The sequence below is a fragment of the Octopus bimaculoides genome, chromosome 2, assembly GCF_001194135.2.
Source record: "Octopus bimaculoides isolate UCB-OBI-ISO-001 chromosome 2, ASM119413v2, whole genome shotgun sequence".
NCBI classification, from domain to species: domain Eukaryota; kingdom Metazoa; phylum Mollusca; class Cephalopoda; order Octopoda; family Octopodidae; genus Octopus; species Octopus bimaculoides.
In genome coordinates, this window is record NC_068982.1 from 107,705,735 (window position 1) to 107,730,193 (window position 24,459).

Consider the following 24,459-nt stretch of genomic DNA (forward strand, 5'->3'; position numbering starts at 1 on the left):
TACAAGTTCCAGTGTTTATTCATAGAAAGCTTTCACAAGGAATACAAATATACTTTCAGTTCAATAATCTTGTTAGCTAGGAATGACAGAACGGGTCTCACCTGGATAGCAAGCCCAATGAGAAGGTATCATCAAAGAAACAGCTTAACCAAATTATCATTCAGAGGATCCAGTCACCAAATGGAGATTTTTGTCTGGATTATCTTTCCATTTTTTGAAATGGGATAGAAAAATATTTTCTTTTTCTTCCCTCCAACAAGCATAGAAGGAAAAGCCACAAAGGGTTGGATAGTCCCCTCCTTCAAGCATAATTTTATTTAAATGATGCAGAAAAAAAAACCCTGTGTGTGTATGATTTTATATATAAGTATATACATTTATATATATGTATATATACACACATACACAACACACAAATATATAAAAATTAAAAGGGGGAGGGAAAGAAAACATGGGAAGAAAAATATTGTCTCCCTTTGTTCAATGTATTTACAGTTTCTGGCACCAGATGGCCACAGTAGAAAACAAAAGTAGCAACTAACCTAAGAGAAAATGTTATGGGCTCAAAGTTAAAAGATAATTAAATTGAGAACTATAAAAGGCGATATTCTTTACCAGCACCATGCAGGGAACAGGGCTGCTTGCAATATCACAAAGTTGAAGGAGGGGGGATTGGGGCAAAAAAGGAATACCTAAAATAATAATAAAAAAATAGAAAATTGTAATTATTGATAAATGTTTTACAAAAGCAGGAACGGGATGGTTGGGCAAATGTTTTCATTTTATTTATTTATTTATATTATATCTATGGAAAATAACTTTTCCATTTATTGCTGGTTGTACAGATCGGGTGAAGGTTGTCATCAGGAAATTAAGACTGCAAGCTAAAGTTGGATAGACTATTCAGCCCTGTCCCAAAGTAGCCAGCACATTGGCCAAATTTATCAACAAACAGTATTCAAAGTCAATCATTTTTCTGCTGTTTGTTCTAATTCTTCATCAGATTCTTCCTTCTCACCAGCTTCACTTGATCGCACAGTAGATATAATAGTTCGAGATGTTCGACCAGGAGGCCTGAAATATATATAAAAATAATCCCACAATAAATTGTCTACAAAACACTAAAGGGGAAAAATAAAATTAAAAAAATAAAAATGGATGCTTGAATGAACTTTTGTGATAAATTTTAAAATTTTGGCAACAGTTTCACTTACCGCAATTGCCTTCTGTTGCTAATTTCTCGAGACACAAGTTGGTTCTGCTCCATCTGTTCATCAAGATCTCGTTGTAATTTACGTCGTTGAGTGTTCAACCGAGTGATCTCTTCTTCTGCTTCATCCAACTGTCTTTTTAATGCTTTTACACGAGCACTTGATTTATCCATCTATTAATGAGAGCATAAAAAGTAAATTATCAATGGCCTCTATTTCTGGTAATGCTTTGGTCTGTCAGTATAATTTTCAAGACAGTTACATCTGCTTCCAACTTCATTTTTATTTAGATTTATTCTTCTATATTTCTCCAGGCAAATATCTTTTTCACTCTTTGCTGATGCAATTTCTTTTTACAATTTAATGTCATTTCTACGTCTAAGCATTCCACATTAAAGTTGGTTTTATTAAACCACATAAAAATAAATGTTTCCACTGTGTCTACTGCCCTAACTCTTTATGTGTATTTAGTGCCAGAGTTTTGATTTAGATTTAGTAGTTTGCAATTAGACAATACAAGACTTCCATAAATATATTTTAAGAGAAAGAATCATGCTAACACATAAAATACAACCAGAGCTTATAGAAACAAATCAATGATCTGAGTTTCCAATTGCAGACATTCTTTTCATCACATTTCCATCTACAGTAGTTTCTACTCCATTATTACAGTTTAAACATTAACAAAAAACAAAACAATGATACTGACCTGTTCTTTGTACTGATCAGCATGTCTTCTTTCTTCTTCAGCTTGAAGCATTAATTCCTTGACTTTTTTGTCCAGTTTCCTGTTACTGCGGAGAGCACTGTTCTTCTCCCTGGTAAAAACAAAGCATAAAAACTTCTAGTAAGAAAAGACAAAAAAAACAAAAAAAACTCCAACACCTGAAGAATGTTCATTCTGAAGTGATAACTATTTAGTACTATACTGAAGTTGCATTCCTTTTATACAACCAGTATCTAAGTTACCCTTATACCTATTATCAAACTGTGTCAAACTGTACAGCTCATGTCAGCATGGAACATGGATGTTAAATGATGATGATGAAATACCTCTTACTTTTTATTTTCAATTGCTTTTTTTCTGGCCATACAGCCATAATTTTTAGTAACTTTTAATCAACATGCTTCTAGTAAAATTTATCAGCTTGTCATCTAAATAATATTGATACTTAAATATTTAAAAAAAAATTATATTTGTGTTTATTTCACATAAAAAGTGTAGTTAAACATATTGATAAAACTAAGACTTTTTTCAAAAGTTATTTTCCCAATTTGTTGAGGCTCATAAAACCCTAAATGGAAACAAATTATTTATAGAAACAAACCAAAATAAATCATAATAATTTTATAATAATTACAACTGCATGTTATATAGCGTTATTTATCATTTCTTTTATATGCCTTTTTTCTTGCAAACAGTAGCATTTTTGTGCTTGATCTTAGATAGTTATTGAATGGGCCAAGTAATGACTTGAATGAAAAGAACAATTCTTTTCACAGTAGTAATAATCCATTCTACTATAGGCACAAGCCTGAAATTTTGGCGGAGGGGGCTAGGTGATTACATCAACCCAATGCTCAACTGGTACTCATTTTATTGACCCTGAAAGGATGAAAAGGCAAAATCAACCTCGGCAGAATTTGAACTCGGAATGTAAAACCAGAAGAAATGCCACTAAGCATCTTGTCTGGCATGCTAATTTCACAGTAGTTTTAGTGAAGTACCTATAGTAATAGATACCTTTGAACATTTATAAACTTTGTATTCTGCTAGTGTTTAAATATTTTGTGCTTTTCTTAGTTATCTCAAATTATAATTTCTCTTTAATATAAAGAAATGAGAAGGTGACTGACAAAAATTGGTTCTATATCAATTACTGTTTTGATGGTTGACCACAAGTGGCTAAAATGGAATTCCATAGAATTGCTGGAATAATTTTATTTGATAGGGCACACAGCTAGATCAAGAAGTTACTCTAAGTTGAGTCACTACTTGTGGTTAGAATGTTTGAAGAAAGAATTGTAAGTTACATTTTATGGACAAGGGCTACTAGCAGGACATTTATGGGGAGAACCACATGTGAGATAGTTGGATAATATTCATAGCTTCAGTTGGTCATGCTTAGGGATTGAACTGGAACATTTACTGACAGTTACTTCTGATATAACCTTCTGGATATTGTGTCTGAGAAATCTTCCTCCAAAACCTTCAAAGGAATAGGGTGCAATGAAGACAAACAGATGAAACTACTGTCAAATCGCTTTAGATTGAATCCTAAGTGAATGTAACGGGTGTAAAAGACTTAGATTAAATTTTCTATCCACAGTTAATCTGAAATAACATATCAAAGGCAGTGAGCTGGCAGAAACATTAACGCAACACGTGAAATGCTTAGCGGTATTTCGTCTGCTGTTACATTCTGAGTTCGAATTCTGTCAAAGCCGACTTTGCTGTTCATCCTTTCAGGGTCGATTAAATAAGTACCAGTTACACACACTGGGGTCGATATAATCGACTTAATTCGTTTGTCTGTCCTTGTTTATCCCCTCTATGTGTAGCCCCTTGTGGGCAGTAAAGAAATAAGAAATAACATATCTGATACAGAAATAACAAGAGAGAGAGAAAGAGTAAAATATAAAGTTTTCTTTATGGTAACATAAACTAAAGGGTGAGCAAAAATTCTTACTTGTTGTCTTGGTCCAATTGATCCTCAAGATTAGCAATTTTCCCTTCCAAAGCAGTAATCATAGCTCGCTGCTTCATTTTAGCTTGGTTTTCTAATTCTTGTACCTTAGTCTTAAGGTCTTTATTTTGACGTTCTAAAGCCATGCGTTGGTTATCCAAATGCTGTGAAGTTGATTTTTCTGCATTCAGATCAGTAAGCATTTGTTCAAACTGTTTTGGAGAGAGGAGAGAAAATTCATGTAAGAATAGATGACAAATGTATAGTTATTATGCAGAGAAAAAAAGGGCCTTATGTATTCAGCTCAAATTCTTTAAAAAAATATAAAATCCCATTCAGTGTCAAGAATGCACGATAATGCATAAATTCTTATTTAACAGTAACAGAGTATTAAATAAGTTCAACATTTCAAAATGGTGAGCATTAATTAAACCACAAGGTTTCTTCTCTAAGATGCTCATAGTATAAATATTAAATAATTTAATGCCAAACCCCACAAAGGAATAAACAGAGTGAATCTGACTTCAACAAACCTGAGCATTTAATTTCTTATTTTTATCAACAAGTATTTCACCGTTATTCTGTTCTTCATCAAGTTGATCTTCCAGTTCAGTAATCCTTAATTCAAGTCGTCTTTTCTCATCACTCAATGAAGACCTATAAATGGCAAAAGGAATTTGTCATAACCATTAAAATAGAATTTTTAAAAAATTTGATGGAAAAGAATGAGCAGTATTTAATGAAGATGGTATTTGAAAATCCTTATTTGACATACTAAGTAAAAAATTTGAGTTAATTTCAAAACTGACATTAATTTGTTTGTCTTTCTTACATAATCAGCATACCTGTGTCATTAATCTGATGGCAAGTATGCTTATCATTATCATCATCATTTAATGTCCACTTTCCATGCTTGATCAATCAGACAATTTGTCAAGGTAGATTTTTCTAAAACAGCATGCTTTCCCATCACCAATCCTCACCTGTTTCCAAGTAAGGTAATATTTTCTCCATGGTGAGACATGTTTTTCATGGAAACTGGAAACGAACCACACTTGTACAACAATGATGCTCATTTACATCCATCACAAAATGTCTAGACATAAGTACATTCAAAACATACACATATAATGAGCTTCTTTCTGTTTCTGTCTACCAAATCTAGTCACAAGGTCTTTTTTGGACCAGAGCTATAATAGAAGACACTAGCCCATGGTGCTGCACAGTGAGACTGAACCTGAAACCACAGGGTTGGGGAAAAGGTGTCTTAGCCACACAAGTACTTAGGTGTTAAATGTATTATTACTATCATTATTATTATTATATTATTATTATTATTATTATTATTTTGTACTCACTTGCTAACTGATCCACTTGCAATCTCTTCTTGGAGTTCATCACGTTCAGCTTCCGCATTCTTTCTTGCTCGCTCTGCAGTGGCAAGATCTTCTTGCAACACAACCAGTTCATCTTCCAAGGACTTGACTTTCTTTTTCATGTCCTTGAATGCTGCACTGGCATCATGTTGGGCAGCACGAGCCTCTTCAGCCTCCCGTTGGTACTCTTTCATTTGGGCATTAGCTTTTCTAGCTTGTTTCACAGCATCTTCTTTTTGTTTAGTAAGAGCAATTATCTGCTCAGTCAGCTGAGCAAGATCTTGTTCCAGTTTTTTCCTACTTTGAATAGATGTTGTCTTTTGGTTTCTTGCATCTTCAATTTCAGCTTCTAATTCTTTCAACTACACAGAATGAAAAATTAAAAGTCTCAAATACTACAAAATTAATGGAGAATAACATATGGAAGATACGCTCATTTGCATACGGGTTTCAATGGTGGTTCAATACAGGAACAAAAGTTTCAAAGATTTTAATGATTCTAATTTCTTAATAAAATAAACACAAGAAATTTTATTCACCTATGATGCTTAATTAAAAAATTTTAATATAAATATATTCTTTAAAATTTGTAAATAATAAATATTTCATATAACAAAATTGCCTCCATATTTAACCCTTTAGCATTTAAATCACTTATATCCAGCTATTCTATCTGTTTTATGTTCAAACTGGCCAGAATCCAGCCTCTCACATCTACCTTGTCATGTCATTCTAAAAAATAAACAATCACAGAAATCTAGAAGTTACAACATAATGTAAGATTAATTCAAAACAACAAGAAGTAAAAAAAGAATTAAATTTGGCAAGCGTAATGTCTGAATGTTAAAGGGTTAAATATTTATGTTTGCAAGATACATTGAAGCAAGTGCTTATACTGCTAGAAATTCCATTATATTTGATGGATGAAGGTAAAATTTGATTCAAAGAGCTTCAAGTCAGTGCAATAGTTTAGCAACAAGATCTTGTGCTACAATAATAGTAAAAGTACATCTGATTACTGAAACAAGAACTCACCTGTCTTTGAAGTCCCCTCTTAATCTCATCAGCATTTTCATCACGCCCACTTAATTCTTTCTGCAATTTCGCTATCTCAGCTTGCATCGTTACTTCTGCTCTGAGTTTGCAGTCTTCCATGGTCTGTAGGTCATCCTCAAGTTCTTCTATTTGAGCAAGCTGTTCAGAGACCTGAATCTCCAGTTGTTTCTTTAGACGTTCCAAATCAAGAACCTTCATATACAAACAAAAGTAAAAATCTCATTGGCATGGAGCTGAGAATAAGTGTATATAGATAGATATACAAATATATATGTATGTATGTAACCACATAACCAGATATATACGTAGCATAGCAATGTTAAGAAGTTCACCTTGCAACTGCATGGTTTTGAGTTCAACCCATTGTGCTACACAAGTGTCTCCCATTATAGCTTCACACACACACACACGTGCTTGCTTGTCTTTGCATTGACACTGCTGAAGCAGCAGTGATGCTGCTTATGTCCCCATAATTAAAATATCCAGCAGTGTTGGACATAAATAAACACTGAATAAAGGACCTTACTTGAAAACAAATAAAGGTTGGTGTCAAGGAAGACATCCAGCTACAATATACTGCCTTAAGAAATCTTATCTGACCCCTACCAGCATGGAAAAAAACAGATTAAAAGAAATACAGTGAGACTTTCACCAGTTTATTGTATCAGTATGGTTGAGTAAATTATAAAGCTTTGAACCCATACGTGGCTATGCGGTAAGAAGTTTGCTTCTCAACCACATGGTTCTAGCCTGGGCAAAGTTCAGAGAGCTCCTACCCCTGCTGGCAACTAAGACCCTCTCGCTCAGGATGAAAGGTAGACTGTATGATGCATGTGAGTGAACTGCCACGCTACACAGCAGTGAAACACGGGCCATGACTGCTGAGGGCATGCGCAGGCTTGAAAGAAATGAAGCTAGTATGATCCGCTGGATGTATAATGTCAGTGTGCATACACGACAGAGTGTAAGCACCCCGAGAGAAAAGTTGAGCATAAGAAGCATCAAATGTGGTGTGCAATAGAGACGACTGTGCTGATATGGTCATGTGTTACGTATGGATGAGGACAGCTGTGTGATAAATTAAATGAAAAGCAAACCATTTAGCTAAACTCTTCATATACTTTGTATATATTTATATAAATAAAAGAAAAAACTATTTTTAACCTCTACATAAAAATGTCTTTACTTACATTTCTTTTATCAGAATCAACAGAAGAGACAAGGCCATCAAGCTCATTCTGTGACTTCTTCCATTTCTTCTCAAGCTCTTCATATTTATCACGTTCTTCTTCAAGTTCTTTTACAAGATTCATAATCTTCGTGGACTTCTCATTAATTTCTCGTTGTGCCTTTTCATTTTCAGCACTCAATCTGCAAATATATATATATATGTTGATATGAACGAAAAAAAAAACATTTTGTTCTAATGTTCGTGTGATGCAAACGTTCCGTGCGTTCAAAAAGAGGAAAAAAAAGTCCTTTTCAAAAGAAATCGTATAGTCTGTGCCATGAGAAAAAAGAAAATAGCCTTTAAAATAGCGGATGGGGAAAACAGGAGAGAACACTTGAAATGAGGAGAGTGCTGATCTGATATCAGAAGAGGTTGGATTCATCAATAGTGAATGAATATTGAGCATCGGCTGGATTGTTACTGGTGATTATTTGTGTATATTCTATTCACTTTATGTCCTTTTCTGGAAATATTATAGTGTGGACATTCAAAACAAGCCAGCAATATTAATAATTATCATTTCCGTGTGGAATAACATTTGTATCGTATATTGCATATTTTGTACCTTATTAAGTGTTATTGTAGTAAATTTCCAAGTAGCATTTTAACTTTAATCTGTGCGTTCGTTTTTCTTTAAATCTTGAACGTAACAATATCAATAAGCTTGTGGTTCAACAAAACAAAAAGGCTTCTAAAATAATCTAAGTAACATATCAATTAGAGATACAGTAAAAACAAGGAGGAAGTATCTACACTAAGTAAATGTAACTTCAAAAGAAAATGAACAGGAATAACATACCGTTCTGAAACTGCTTTCTCCTCTGCCATTTTCTGGTCAAATTTGGCTTGTTTCCTAGTGAGTTCGTTAACTTGAGCGATTTGTTGGTCCAACTCAACTCGGAAATCCTCATTCTAAAAATGTGAAGAGAAAACATTTCCTATTAAAAGTCAGTTTGGTTCTTAATATCGACCATATGTATATTGTGACTAATAAATGATAATCAGTGGTAGGGGACCTGGAGGTGCATAAGTGGTAGCTAGAAGAAGGGAAGGGGTAAAGTTAGCTGGTAAGAGAGAGCATCCATGTATGCTGGATAGTCAAGATAGCAATTAGATGGGAATGATGGATGTTGATGAGGATGTGATGGCAGGTAATATAGGGGGCATATGTAATGAGAGAGAGGTGGGGAGGCAACTGATGGGGGTCATTAAAATGGCCAGGAGTAAGAGAATGCAAAGGTAGAGACTATGAAGAGGGTGCTATAGAGAGAAGGTAACAAGAAGAATAGGAAATGGAGGGTCAGTAAGGACAAAATGCCTAGCTGTAGACATGCATTATCCTCATTACTATCTCTGTTTTAATATACATTTTGCTATGCTTACATGAGTGAACACAGTAAAATAATTATCAGTATATAACTCGTATATATTTTCAGCTCTGGCCCCTTCTCTCATAGTTTAATCCTTCTTCTCCTAACATAAAGCACTCTACTCCTCAGGAGTGATAGCCTTGCAAGCTGCATGGGATCTTACTAGTGCTGGTGTCCCAAAACAGAAAAAAGCACCCAGTACATGTTGTAAGTGGTTAGGAAGAACATCTAGCCATAGACACCATGGCTAAATAGACACTGGAGCACAATGCAGCCTTTGGACCCAATGGATCCTGTCAAACTGTCGAAGCTATGACAGCCTATAACATGGACATTAAATGATGAACGAGATGAAAGAGCTGATTCTGGAGGTAGATTAAATTCTATCAACATAGATAGAATGAAAGCATTTTTATGATCCATGGCACTTCAGTTTTACTATTGGACATCAAATATCAGAACTTTATGAGGAATCAAGGATAGTTTTCTTTTTTTTTTTTTTTTTTTTGTAGAGTGTCATAAAGGGCTGTGAGATTTTAGTATTCAAGAGTGCAAACCTTGTTACAAACATTTAAAGCTATAGTAGAAGACACTTGCCCAAGGTGCCATGCAGTGGGACTGAACCCGGAACCATGTGGTTGGTAAACAAGCTCCTTACCACAGGCTCAATTCCTACTTTATGCTGAAGTTATTAGATGGTTAGGAAAGCACACACTACAGTAAATTATCCAAATTACATAAAAAATTTCCATTTCATATTATAAAACAATTTCTTGGAAATTTCTGGGAGAAAAACTTTAAATGTTTAATTATTGTCAGTGTTCAGTTAAAAGGATAAAAGAGATGGGGAAACAGTAGAATGTTAAAGTATTCACTTTCATACCTTAGATTCGAGTTAAAAACCTACAAGTGTTAACATTATATTTTTTTCCCTCTGGGATAAATAATATCCAGTATTAATATACAGGATTCAGTTTAATCTAATAAACTTATCCTGTAAGAATTTAGCACAGTCCTATGAACTGGACTTATAAAGTTACAAACAGTATGATAAAACTATTACAAACCTCTTCAGACAACTTTTTCTTTGCTTTTTCTAGCCGTGAAATTTGTTCCTGAAGATCAGCAATTTGTTGTCGTAATTGTTCTATGAGTCTTAGAGCCTTTTTTAGTTCTTCTTCAGCAGAATCCCGATTACTCTCAGCTTCCTCAGTTTTTTTCTTCAGTTCTACCATCTAAAAAAAAAAAAAATTTAACATTATCATGCATAAATCTACTATAATAAAACAAAGAAGTATTGATAGTTTTGGCCAGACAACCTAATCTTTTTGAATAAAATAACCCACTTAGAACAAACCACTTCATATCATTGCGTGTGTATATAACAAAAATTTAAATAAGAGCTTTGACGCTGATATCCATATATATTAAATTTTGAATATGGATCAGCCTTAGAGATTATAAATTTTTTTTGGTACTAACCTTTTTACCCTGAGGATGTGTAAGGAAATTTACTTATTTAACTTGAATTAAGAGTTGAATTTGACCTTATACAGAAATGTTTACATAGGTAATAAACTTTAATATATATGGATATCAGCATCAAAGCTGTTATTTAAATTTTTGATTATAACCAAGGAGATCGATTCACAAGGAGTTTACTATAGACCTTTGTGGACGAATTTTTGCTATTTTGATAACGATTACATGTTGTATCTTACCAATACATTTGGTAGATATCATTATATGAACATATATATATATAAATGAATATTAACAAAATAAAGATGTGTCAAACACGGACTAGGCACTATAAATTGCAAAATTTCATAATACTGTACTCCTGAGACATGGTAACAACATACCGTAGCTTGGTTCTTCTCAAGTTGTTTTTGAAGTAAGTTCTTGTTTTCTTCCTCCTCTTCTAATTTATCTTTAATTGAATCTCTCTCATCAGTAATAGTACGCAATTCCATTAAAGCTTGCATTTTGAGACGGTTTTCTTCATCAAGACCTTCCTGTGAAAGAAATATTGAATATTCTTAATTGTCATGAAAGAGAAAGTATGTTTACAGTGGCAAAGCATAGACTGATATAATTAATAGCTACAGATTAAAAAAGAATTTACTAGACATACTTGTAGTGACTAACTGTAACTCCCTAAATACTAACAGAGATGTGTCCTTCTGTAGAGTGGATTGTTATTGAAACAAATGTCTTCATTTGGATCTAATTAAAATAACCCTGACCAATATACATAAAATTACAATATATCAATATTTTTAATTCTATCAAGCAAACAAGTTATAACCAAACCACAAATTAAAACAGATTTTGATAAAATTTATAGTTGAAATTTTCAATGAAAACTATTCTCCATATTTATGAGGACGGATTCAGCGACAATTATGATAAAGGAAAAAGGTTTGAAATTAGAGCATGCTAGTTAATAATATTAGTAAACTCCCTCCTATCCAGCACCACTGGGACTAGAGAGCTGCTGGATAGCTGACTTTCAAGATATCTGATCTTCAATTTTTAAATTAGAAGCACCTTACAAAACTAAGCAAAACTTTACATATGCTACATCAGTATTATTACTAATAATTTAAATAAAGTAGAAATTAAGGAAATAGGAAGAAATAAAGGTATAATTTAAGTACAGAAACATTTTTTTTTAATGACAAATATTTAACACAATTTAGCACAAATTCTCTTGGCTCTAATTAACAATATATTTTCTTTTATTTATTTTCTAGGCACTGGTTGCTTTAGAACTGGTTATTTGAGTACAAGATAAGAGGAAGTTTACTAGGAAGTAGCTGCTATTTGTCAATCAACACTTCTACTCAATATCTCAATCACCTATTCTACCAGTAGTATTGTCGAAAAAAAAAAAAACTAATTAAAAAGTGATAAATACATATAATATATAGAGAAAACTGAAAAGTGAACCTTCTAAACTACAAATATTACTTACTATAGTTTCAATGTTTTTCGAATTTAAGAACCAGAACATTAAAAACAATACTTTTCAATATCAAAATCATTACCTTGGTAGTAGAAAGATCAGCCTGAAGATTGCTGACTTTACGATTCAGTTCCAGCATTGAACCATCACATTCTTCAAGTGAAGTCATTGCTTGTTCATATTCAGTCTGTACAAATAAAATTGAATTAGTAATTATTTACTAGAATGAAGACAAAATTATATCAAATGAAATATAATACTCATGTCTAATGAATGGAGATAACAGTGAACAGTCAGACAGTCCACAGTGTAGAATGTTTGATGTAAAGACAGGCTGCAGTGTAGAAGAGACAGACCGATTAAAGTATGGAATGTCTGGACAGAATTCTTAGATATATAACATTTTGTTGTATCTCAAAAAGGTCATTATGACAATAATAAACACACACTGGTTCTATTTCACTTCATCATCATCATCGTTTAACATCTGTTTTCCAGGTCAACTATACAAACAATTAACTAATTTATAGTTTAATTAGATCATTCAGATTGATTCACTAAACAATTGATTAGTTAATTGTTAAATTGTTGACCAACTGATAAATAAATAAAAAGATAGCGAAATAGAACCAGCATGAGTGTATGTATTTATTATTAGCATAATGAAACCTCCCAAGACACAACAAAATGTTTCAACACATTTCAAGAATCTTGCGAATCAAATATAAAAATGAAATAAGTAGCAACTGTTTTGATTGAATGTCTTTTTCCAGATCATATCCATCTAATCATTGCTCAGTCATTTGTAGTATTAAGATGGTATATTTTTATCATATGCTCTTTTTATTTCACCTTACAATATATCAATTCCTTGTCATTCCCACTATCTTTATTTCCTTATTACTTAATATTTTTTCATTTCTAGTACAGACAAGATGCATTTTACTGTTATTGTTCTGTTCACACAATTCTTTTTACATATAAAGGACCATTATACTACTAAGGCAGAGACTGGCTGAGTTATTAGAGCATTGGATGAAATGCATCATGCTATTTATTCTGCGTCTTGCATTATAAGTCCTAATCCTGCCAAGGACTACTTTGCTTTTTATCTTTGTGAGGTCAATAAATAAACTACCAATCTAGGGTAGTGGACAGTTGGTAACATGAGAGCATCAGACCGGAAGCTTTGCATGATTAGCTCTAACTCACAATACTACCACTTAGTATCATGAGTATCCTTAATAGATCCCACCCAGTTGTAAGTATTCAGGCAAGGCTTCCAAGTTCAAGGATACTTCCCTCAGTCTCAGAGTTATTCCCCCACCCCCAACATACAATAAAAAACAACTTTCAACTGTAAAGCAAGAGCGACATCAAGAGCTAGACTCCTATGCTTTGTCCTTGATCAGAGGTAAACAAATAAACAGACAGACCAGAACCATAGTTATTGTAACCCATGCTGTGTAAAGAATAACATTTACCTGCATCTTTGACAACTTATCAGTTAAATCAGTTTTGGAACGCTCAACATCTACTAGTTTCATGCTTTGTTCTTGAAGCTGAGATTCAATTTGCTTTCGTTTCCTCTCAGACTCTTGCTTTGCTTGTTGCATTTGTTTTAAGTCATTAGCAAGATCAGCATTTTCAGCCTGCAAGGATTCTTTCATTTTATCCAAACTGGCTTTGGTCTGAAAAAATAGAATATATTATTAGTAATATAAACAAAGATTTTATTATTTTTTTGTTACAACACTTTACAAAGTATAATTTAATGATATAAAGACTGTCAGTAATACCTAAATTATCTTAATTTTAGATTAAGTATTTGCTCTATCATTTAACTTCCATTCTATTCCAAGTGTTGGTTGTTATTTAAATCCTAGGCTCTTCTTTCCCCCTCCCCATCATATTTACTATTTCATTCAGTGGTATCCAGAATAACTACATTCATTTATTGACTGATTTAAAACTTGACCATTGGAAGCCAAGGTATCTTTCACACTTAAAGTTCTCTTCCATTAGAAACTGAAGGTTGCATGAAAGTTCCACTACAAGCTATGTGACCATATATGACACAATGTGGACTCACATTAGCCAAATATGATAGAATTGGAGTAAAAAAAAAATTAATGAATTTTCTGATGTGTTCAATAGGTCTATAAATGTAATATTTCATGCTCTTTTCCGATGGTTGTCCCTTGCCATGGTGGAAGAGCTTGTGTGCCCTAATGATTCCGAGAGCGATGGTGTCTGGAGTCCTAGACTACTGGTAGGGCCACCCATGGTAGCAAGGTCGAGGATGAAGTTCCAGACTAAACACGACCAAACACAAACATCTAGATCTCAACGGCAAAGCAAGCAGAGGAGGGCAATCTCAAGCCCCCATGGAGTGACTCCGGCAGAAGAGAACAACACTTGGTGGGTAGGCATGACAAAGGCAGATAGACCCTGGTAGCTCGCTGCAACCAGCCTCAATGAGACTGCACATCTCAATTCTTGAGCCGCAGTGGAGAAGTTCCTGGCCAAGTGTGTGCGCGTGGCCATTGTGCAGCCACAATCACCTCAAACAATTTACTCAGCAACTGGCTTCATCTTTCTACTCATTGAGTCTAAAAAAACCCAAAAAAAACCCCAATGCTGATGGTATCACGGGCGCCGGAGGCAGGTCTGGAAAGCTGGAAGCCTCTAGCTCGTGACCACATATTGGCAGCGAATCAGCAGAATGCCAGTGAGGAATTAGAGAAGCACAGAACAATCCACCTATGAACATTAGCATCAACACCCAACCCCTAGAAGTTGAACACTTCTCATACCTTGGGAGTATTCTTTTGAAGACCACATGTGAAAAGGGCTCGGAGAAACAGATCAGGGCAGCCCACTCTGCTTCGGTAGACTCAGCCAATGCATATTCTTCAATCATGCACTGACCATCCGGACAAAGATCATGGTCTTCCGTGCTATTGTCCTGTCAACTCTTCTCTCTCTATGCTTGTAAGACTTGGACACTGTACTGCCGTGACTTCAAGCACCTTGAATGCTTCCAGCAATCCAAGCTATGACAGATCCTCAATATTCTATGGGAAGATCATATTACCAACAATGAGGTTCTTTGCAGTGCCTCATTACCAAGCGTCAAAGCCACCATTCTTCACCATCATCTCTGCTGGACAGGTCATGTCTAGCGTATGGAGCCCTCTTGTCTCCAAGGATCATGCTCTGCGGAGAATTTGCAATTGGAACAAGACCCAGAGAGGGTCTGAAATTCTGTTTTAAAGACCAGCTCAAATGGACCCTGGCTCAAACTACCATCCAGCTATCCTCATGGAAACAGATTGTCATGGATAGGACAGCCTGGAGGACTGCTATCCACAATGAAGCCAGCTCCTTCAAGCAGAACAGACAACAGAATGAGGAGGTAAAATGCAGGAGAAGAAAGGAGTGTTTTTCAACATCCTCGACCCGCACTGACCATCCTGTGCAAATTCTGCCCACAACTCTTTCACCACCAGCTTGGACTCCAAAGTCACATTTGGCACAAATATCTGCAGAGGAGACTGGATGGAAACTGATGAACCCAATGCTCAGATATGAGCTGGAGCTGGAGCTAGCAACAATTTCCTGCTATATTGTGATGCCACTTTTTTTTGGTGAATTTGGTATTAATTTTTTTTTTTACTACCAAGTTAATCAGATTGAATTTTTCAATACCTTCAGATATTTGCAAAAATCATTAAAGAAAATGGTTTTAAGAGAGATATCTTTCAACCATAAAAAGAGCAAAACTCCTTTTCTGGCATTTTTTTACTTTGGTCTCTCTACATCAATAAAGATTACATCCAGTAACATTTATTTAGTTAGTAAACCTTACTTTCTGCCTAACATGGAATATGCATTCAAATTAGTTAAAAGTAAGTGAAAAGTTTCAGTGTAATCTTTTTCGTGTTTAAAAAACTGAATAATGACCAAAGATTGATTTCTCTTTGCACTTAATTGGTAAAGTATTGGGTAGCAAGCAAGCCATTCTACTAACTACTACTGTGCTATATTTCTATTGTTATAAGTTTACTTACTGATAAACACTTCAAAATAGAAATAGTTTTAGAGTAGTAGGTTCAAGTGAATTTCAGTGATAATCGTACATGAGTAAACAGACACTGATTTAAAGGATAATACACTTAACATGGATATATAGTGCTGGTTTTGTTAATGCAATGAGTGTCAATAATAGTGTAGCAGTAATGTTTATGATGATTCAAATAAGTTCTAATAAGGGGATTTTCTCAATACAGAAAGTAAGCAGAAAGATTGCTGTATTAGAATTATGCCAAGAGCATCAAACAATAATTTGTTTGCTAGATATTTGAGATGGACAACAAAAACAAGAGATTACTAACACAGACTAATATCAATAGAAATACTATCAGCTGAGATATGCTATACAAAAAAAAAACAGGACAAAGTAACATTAAAAAAATACACACTGACAACTAAAACACTGGATCGAAAATGAGAGATAATGGGTATTATAATAAAATTATTACAAAATGATCAAACTTCTAAACATTTTCTATTAAAGTGTGTACTATCAAAGTGAGGCAGGCTTCACAACATTAACTACTGACTAATAATGATTTTTTGTTTCATCACAAAATTCTTTTTTTTATTAACTTTTTGATGCTCTCTCCATTAATACAAATTTCACAAGAGTTTCATTTTTGAAGAAAGCTGAAGGGAACTATGACAATAACTTGCTTACTTTCTTTACTGTATCAAGCTCTTCGTTGACAGTCTCTAGCTGTTTGGTGTACTTTTGACGTAAGTCATGCATCTGCTGGTCAGATCCCTTCTGGATATCTTCTATGCTCTTTTTTAAATTGTCAACTTCCAATTCACGTTTGCTTCGAAGTTCTTGTACAGCAGCTGTGGTATCAAGAGAATCTTCCAGTTCAGACTTCAAGGCTTCTAGTTCCTGAAAAACAGAGTAGTGAAGAAAATATTCATAAATAGAACCTGCATAGTTTGAAGAAAAAAAAAGTTTACAAAAATTGAAGGTACAGCTAAATCTATATTATATTTTAGAGATTTGATACGTACCAAATCAGTGTGTGTGTGTGTGTGTGTGTGTGTGTGTGTGTGTGTGTGTGTGTGTGTGTGTGTGTGTGTGTGTGTGTGTGTGTGTAATGCCAAGTGATAATTTCAAAATTAATAGATTCCAAAATAGTTATCTCAAAGGAGTTTAGAGCTACAGCTCTCTCCAACTAGAGAATGATAAATAACTTATTTCCTGAAAGTATTATGCTGGGTAGTATTTAATTAAGAAATCATGCAATAATTGTTACATAAGAAAACGTTTAAAATTGAATTACTTCATTGAGGTCTCGTTTTTGTTTTTCAGCTTTCATTCGAGATTGTTTTTCACTGTCCAAATCTTCTGTGAGTTCTTGAATCTGACTTTGTAAGTCTCGTTGTTGTTTTGTGAGCATAGCTCGTGAAACACTCTCATCTTCTGATCTGTTAAAAGGGAAATAAATAGACAAAAATCAATAAGATTCATCTATCGGTTATGATATGCGAAACTTCAGCTGAATTGAAAAATCAAAAACATATTTTTTCTTTTCATGTGCTTGTGTACATGCAACCATTTGTTTCAGTGATTGGACTACAACCATGCTGCTGTACTCCCTTTAAGACTTTTAAGCCAAATAGATAATTACATGGAAAAATGGGAGCATGAAAAGTCATATTCTTAAGATTATAAACCTGGAAAGTACAGGACAAGTTATTACACCTGTAAAAGTATAGGACAAGGTGTTATTCTAGTAAAGAATAGGAAACTTTATACTTAAAATATTGTAGCAAAGAATGCCAGTTCTTCTAATTTATCACTCTTTACATTTATCTTTTAAATTTATTGTACAAAACTGTTCAGCTAATTTGTAAGTTTGTCTAATTAGTCACTTTTTTCTGTATTTAAGGTTGCAAATTAGCCAAAATCTACTTAAATAAGTATAGTGTTATTTGTAAACTATAATAAAGTAAGTTTTAATATAAGTCCATACAGAGTGCGGCTTTTAAGCTACCTCCATTTATTTTTTAATAATGTGATACCATATCACTTTACATGTCTTTTTTGTGATAAAACATTAAGAAAAAAAAAAAAATCACTGTGACATATAGATTCCTTTTCAGTGCAATTTTGCCTGAAATATACCCTCATAAGGTTTGAATAAGTCATCTGAAACTGTAACAGCTGGTGCAGAGGCAATCTAAGATAGGCACTGAGTATATCATCTCTCAACACTTGGAATAAAATTTTTAAAAATCTCTATCTATGTGTTTGAGCAGCATCTGTTTGTATTTGTCTAAAAACCAATGTTTCTATCATGACAAATTAATAAAATAAGTACCATCTGCAATAATAACTAGGATTAATATGACTGACTAAACCTCTGAAAGTAGGGCACCAGCATGGCCACAATGATACCAGTAAATCAATGGAAAAACTAGTGTATGACAGCAAGTTGGCATGAAAAAATATTTTCATTGCCTGTAAAAATTGTTTTTAAAAACAATAAAAAGATATTTATCACATATATTGTACAAAATCTACTTTTTAGACTTAATTTGGTAATATTAGCAGAAAAAGGAACTGTGAAGAGAAACGTCAAAATTATTGCTCTTCATGAAAACACCTTTAAGATGCGTTAGCAGATTGCAAACTACATAGAAATGAACCAAAGCAGTGTTACAAAAATTATTAACCAATAAAAGATACATTGAAACTGCAAACATTCGATATGAAAATTGTTGTCACAACCAGGCATTTGATGAATGTGGCCTTCATATGAGTTAAATTTCAATCAAAAGCCTTCAACATACTTCATTTGATGTTAAAAACCATCCTGGACCAAAAGGTGATGTCTTTTTACACATAGCATAGCAGGCAATGTATGAAGCAAGCATTCAGGCCATTAAAGCCACCAAAATGTCCACTTCTTACTAAAAAAATATATAGCCAAACAATATAAATGGGAACTTAAAACACCAGAACAGGATTGTGGAACAATAGAAAGCAGTCATTTTTAGTGATAAGACAATGATGATTGTATAAATTCTGTGCAATTAGTAGATGTTTATTCACTAACACCAGACAATTTCTTAAAAACAGCATATCATTTGGTGCAAGTAATGATCTGGGCATGTTTTTACTATGGGGATACTACACGTAATCATATTGTTGAAGGAAAGCTTGAGAGTGAACATTACATCATTGAACGTTGTGTTGTGCCGCAATTAAATGACTGGTTTCCAAATTGTGGTGGCATTTTTCAGCAAGATGCACCAGTTCATGTTAGCAAGCATTCAATAGATTCCTTTCATCAATAGTGTAACACTACTTGATTGGCCTCCATTTTCACCAGATTTAAATCAAATCCAACCTCTGAAGCATATGCAAAAAGTACATAAAATTACTATGATCTTGAATGAAACCAAAAAAAAATCATTCAATCTTATTTAAAGTGTGGGACAGAGATGGTGAAATCAAGGAAATATGCCAAAATCTAGAATCGATACTTGAAGAGTAACCGCTGTTCATTCTAAAGGTGGTCCAATAAAATATTGAACATAACTTGCATTATTTTATTTCTCTTAAATCTCACAAGTCAATTTGAAAGTTATACTTATGTTATTAATTTAATATTGATAAAAATGAAGAGTATATGTATTTTTGACATCGTGCAAATTTGCTGTCAAGCACTGTAATAGAATATTGAGTTTGTTAATTGATCCTACTTTTGCAGTGCTAACTGAAGTTCTTCTTCTCTTCGAGAGAGTTGTGACTGAACTTCCTCCACTTGAGAACGTTTTTCATTCAGTTGTTCACGATGATCGGCTAAATCAGCTTCTAGCTTACGTTTCAGTTTCTCCAGTTCTTGCCGACACTGAAAATAAAGGTGAATTTATTTTAGTAAATATGCTGACAGAGAATGAAGGTGATGGAGGGTCACATTGCCAAGGATTATTTAACTTTTGATAATGTATACTGTTCATTTGATTAAAAAATCAAAAAAGGGTGCTTTAAAATAAACAAGTATGACTAAACTAAATCAGTTTAGTTAAGCTTGATTTGTGAATGCTTACACATGCATTAGGTTTTAATGATTTTCATTATTGCATTCTGTGTTACACAGTTTGCAGAGTATGTGGGCATAATTGCTTCCTGTACCACAGACAGACAGAGACATACGCACACACACACGTACATGTGTGAGAGGAGAGAGAAAACATTTTACTTCATAGTTAAATGAATTGCAAAAATGACAAATGTACCTGTGTTTCTTTCTGTAACTGTGTCTCCATTTCATTCATGGCAGATTCTGCTCTCATCTTCTGTTTCCCTATTTGTTTGAATTTATCTTCTTCACCCACCAATTTTGAAGTCAGTTCATGGAGTCTTTCTTCCAAATATTTCTTCTCTTTGGATAGCTATAAATTGAATTCAGAGAACAATTGTGAAATACTTTAGTAGAGAAATAATATATTACTTTACATATTATCAGTTAACTTTTAACTAATGTTAGCTAGAACTTGGTCCACAGCAGCCATTTTGTCTTACGTAGAACTATCACCTACATTTCTTTTTTAAATTCACCAATAGTCTTTATAACAATATGAATTTATAAAATATTAGTGGGTGTTTTAACAAATCATAAAAGTTCACATCAATTGTCAGTCAAAAGATCTTAATTTAAGAGGAGGTAAAAATGTTTAGAAACAGAAAAGTAATAAAAAGAAAACCAGGTTAAACACGTTTCCTATCAGAAACATCTTTGAAGAGACTAATATCTACAGATGTGAAATGAAAATTTGTCATGTGTGCATAATGTTTTAATTGTAACATTAACCTCAATACTTAAAGTGTCAGCTCTTCAATCACGTAAAATAGTGAAAAATCCTAATAAACTAAGAATGATGGAATATTATTCACTAATTGTTTATCAAATTTCTTATTCAGTTGTATATCACATTTAATTTCAACTTCAGTAAATAACATCTCAAAATAAAAATTTAATTGATTGGACTTAAAACAAGATTATCATGCTGCACAATGATAATCAACTCCTAATATTTTACAAAACTGAACCATGCTCTAGCTGCTTTTTAAAGAATAATTGATAACATAATTACTAATTACTATGAAATCATATAAATACATTTATTTTGGATGATGTTACTGTATGCGGGACAAATATAGGGGAACATCCAAAATTTTAATTTAAAAAGGTTACCAAAGATTATCAACATACTTTAAATGTGAATGATAAGTGAATTTATAACATGCAAACTATCCATTATCTGGACTATAAAATTTCTCATAGAACGAAAGCCAGATATGGGGAGGTTAAAAGTATTAGAGAACTTTTCTATTAATAACAAAAGAAATTGCTTTAAAGGTTGCTGGGTGTGTTCTCATATTGTTCTAGGGGGATTCCAAATTATTCAGATGAAGTAAAAACACTTATCAAATTTTCAAGGCTACACTTAAGAATAGTTGATGAATCTGAAATATTTGTTCTCCAAACAAATGCCTCAGAGGTGAGCATATCTGGTATTTTGCAATTTGCCCATAGCTTATTTTTCAAATATGTAAAGAAGGTATGTGTGTTTCTGTAAAGAGTGACCTATATTATGCCAAAGTATTTCACCATTATTTTGCCAAGTTAATAATATGTATCAGTCAGCTATTGGAAAGATTAGCTTTTGAAGCGGATAGACGAATCATGAACATTTTAGAGTATTCATTAATTTTATGTCCACTATTATTGATGAGTACTCAATTCACATTTGCATATTCAGTACTGTTAAAGTAATCAAATTATTAATTATGGCCAACACAAATGACATTTTGTGGAAGATTATTCCATTAACATTGAAGACTGCAAGTCATGTATCCAAGCCAAAGTTAGTTCTCCTGGAAGCTTCATATTCAAAGACAACGTTTTTATCAACTGCAACGAACTGCACCCCACACGAAACATTTTTTTTCTAAGAGATACAGAATTGGTGAAACTAAACTTGTTTGAATAACGCCTGGAAGTTTTTATGAAAGAAACATGTTCAACAATCAAAAACATGCTTTAGGCGAAATATTTCAGTAGGTTGGATGCCATTCTATATTATGCAACTCTTAGATTTAATGTGGGGATGAGAAGATACTGTATATTGCATGCTCTTCAACATTTGGATTTTTAGGCCATGGAGAATGTTGTGGCATGTGAAACATGTCAGGTGTATGTGTGTGTGTGTAATGTATTAAACACTATCAGTCATAGTATTCTTGTACAAGCTCATCAGTCATATAAAAGTTAACTACAGTAACAGTGGCTGACTCAAATCATTTAATAAAATTAGTTGAAGTATTTCTTCTAGAACACTTGAAATCCCCTTGGTACACAACATTAACTATACAAAGAGCTTGAAAACTTTAGTTAATGAAAGGAGTTATATGGATTAACTAAACCTTTTGCATCAGTATCTCTGATCCTGTCAATATTAAAGTTCTTTTAAGTTTGGTTGTACAAATCCAAATGTACCAGAAATGTGCCCTAAATGATAGTAAGATAAATAGTTTCTAGCTGGTGTGGTTAATGTTTGTGACAATGTTGTGCTCCCTATAAGCAGCTCTGCTAAAATACAAACAAACATTTAGTAGAGTTCTTCAATTGTGATACTACACTTACTTCCAGTTAGATTTAGATCAACCATCATACTTTATTACAATGCAATAAAGTTATATGTTGTAGAATGCAGAGAGCAAAACTAAGGAAAATTTTACTTTCTTTAGCATAATGAAATACATGTGTTGGGGCAAAACCAAAAGTTATTCTCCATTAAGCTGATATCCAGCACCCTCAAACTTCTACTCAATTAAGTAGGGGTCAAATATGAAATATGTAATAGTTTCATGCAGCCCACAATCACCAGTCTCTGTCAAGAAGCAGCAGCAAAAATAGAACTTAGTATTGGGTTATCCTATGTAAACTTAATGCTTGCTGGAGCAAATGGGAACAGAACAGACATGAAAAGAAAGTAACAGGCTCAACTACATATCTTTCACAGGCATATATATTCCATGTAAGGGAGCTAGACCTGGTGGTTGCCTATCTTGACACAATGATTTGTTTTTGTATCATGACAAAACAGTTTGATATTTGATGCTTGTCCTTACCTTTGCAATTTTTAAATGGCTTTTTAAAAGAAAAGAAAAACTGCTTTCGTTATTCATGTTATTCCATATCTTGCCAAGAGAAACAAAAAATAAGAACTCATTAGTAAAACAAGACCATGAATAGTTACCTTGCCTGTCGAATCTGCAGTAATTGTCACATCATCTTCAAGTTTTTTCACTTTTTGATCAACTGCCATTTTTTCCATCTGTAGTTTTTGTCTAGATTGTTCTTCTTCTTCAAGTCTAAAATATGGAAGAAAGATTATAAACAGAAAGACAAATAACTGAGATGAAATTGTAAATCACCAAATAAATCATCAATCATCATGTCCATTAGCAAGACAGTAGAATGTCCATAAGCATTACCAAGAAAGTACTATAAAGGAAGTTCAGAATAATGCTGAAGAATTTCACAATAATGTCATACCAAAAAGCATCACCTGCTAATTCAAAACCAATGTGATTTTTAAGTATTTAAACTATCTAAGAAAACACAAATAATTTCCAACTAAAACTACTGGTTCTACATGCATTAAATAAAATCTACTTTAAATAACCAACTCAATAAAAAACTAAATGAGTAAAGTATAAAGATGGTAACATTACAACTATTAATAACTATTTGTTATACAAAGATAAAGCCTCTTATATATCAAAAGTTCTAAATGCATGTCTTTTCCATGTACATTAAGAATATATATAAAATGGTTTCAACTGAATCTAAAACTAAATACACCAAGAAGTTACAAGCAGCAACAAACAGATAGGATTATGTCTTTGACATAAATATGTCCAAAATAAATTTATGATGTTGGGACTGATATATTTTCCAAAAAATAATAATATAAAAAAAGTTAGATAGATATGAGATCAAAACTCCTAAACTAGAATTGATTTAAGCAGCTAGGGGTGATAGACATGCCTTTTCACCTTCAAAAAGATTTTGGTAGGGTGCTGACATTTTGGCAAACAACAACAATGTACAGCACTGCAGTAAAAACAGAGAAATTGGCAACTAATTTTGTTTCATTATGACATGAACAGGAGATCTCAAATAGTTGGTTAAAAACCTAAACCAACTGCAGTGAGAAATCTGTCTGATAGGAAGCTAAGAAATGGATGAGTAGCAAGAACCATAATCTGCCAAGTACAAGCAGTATCACCAGTCTAAGTATTAATATTGATTTTATTATAGCAAGTGGATGGTACAGAGAAGAGACTGCAAGTTGTGCGTGTGAGTATGAGAATGAGAGAGAGAGAAAGAGAGAGAGAAAGAGAGAGAGAGAGAGAGAGAGAGAGAGAGAGAGAGAGAGAGAGAGAGAGA

At 33.3% G+C, this 24,459-nt stretch overlaps 1 protein-coding gene across 6 annotated transcripts in view; it reads right to left on the reverse strand.

Annotated features, from left to right (window-relative positions):
* The window catches only part of LOC106880451 (myosin heavy chain, non-muscle), a 135,185-nt gene continuing 110,726 nt past the window's right edge, over positions 1-24,459 (reverse strand). For all 6 annotated transcript variants that reach the window (XM_052978583.1, XM_052978582.1, XM_052978579.1 and 3 more), the window contains 18 exons: positions 23,264-23,378; positions 20,237-20,392; positions 19,700-19,848; positions 17,272-17,416; positions 16,662-16,874; positions 13,387-13,593; positions 11,985-12,089; positions 10,797-10,949; positions 9,999-10,166; positions 8,361-8,473; positions 7,521-7,701; positions 6,310-6,522; positions 5,257-5,636; positions 4,432-4,555; positions 3,902-4,110; positions 1,921-2,029; positions 1,215-1,384; positions 1-1,074 (listed from right to left, as the gene is read on the reverse strand). In XM_052978583.1, coding sequence (XP_052834543.1) covers positions 969-1,074; positions 1,215-1,384; positions 1,921-2,029; positions 3,902-4,110; positions 4,432-4,555; positions 5,257-5,636; positions 6,310-6,522; positions 7,521-7,701; positions 8,361-8,473; positions 9,999-10,166; positions 10,797-10,949; positions 11,985-12,089; positions 13,387-13,593; positions 16,662-16,874; positions 17,272-17,416; positions 19,700-19,848; positions 20,237-20,392; positions 23,264-23,378 — 3,016 coding nt within the window. In that variant the 3' untranslated portion in view covers positions 1-968. The remainder of the gene's footprint in view (positions 1,075-1,214; positions 1,385-1,920; positions 2,030-3,901; positions 4,111-4,431; positions 4,556-5,256; positions 5,637-6,309; positions 6,523-7,520; positions 7,702-8,360; positions 8,474-9,998; positions 10,167-10,796; positions 10,950-11,984; positions 12,090-13,386; positions 13,594-16,661; positions 16,875-17,271; positions 17,417-19,699; positions 19,849-20,236; positions 20,393-23,263; positions 23,379-24,459) is intronic.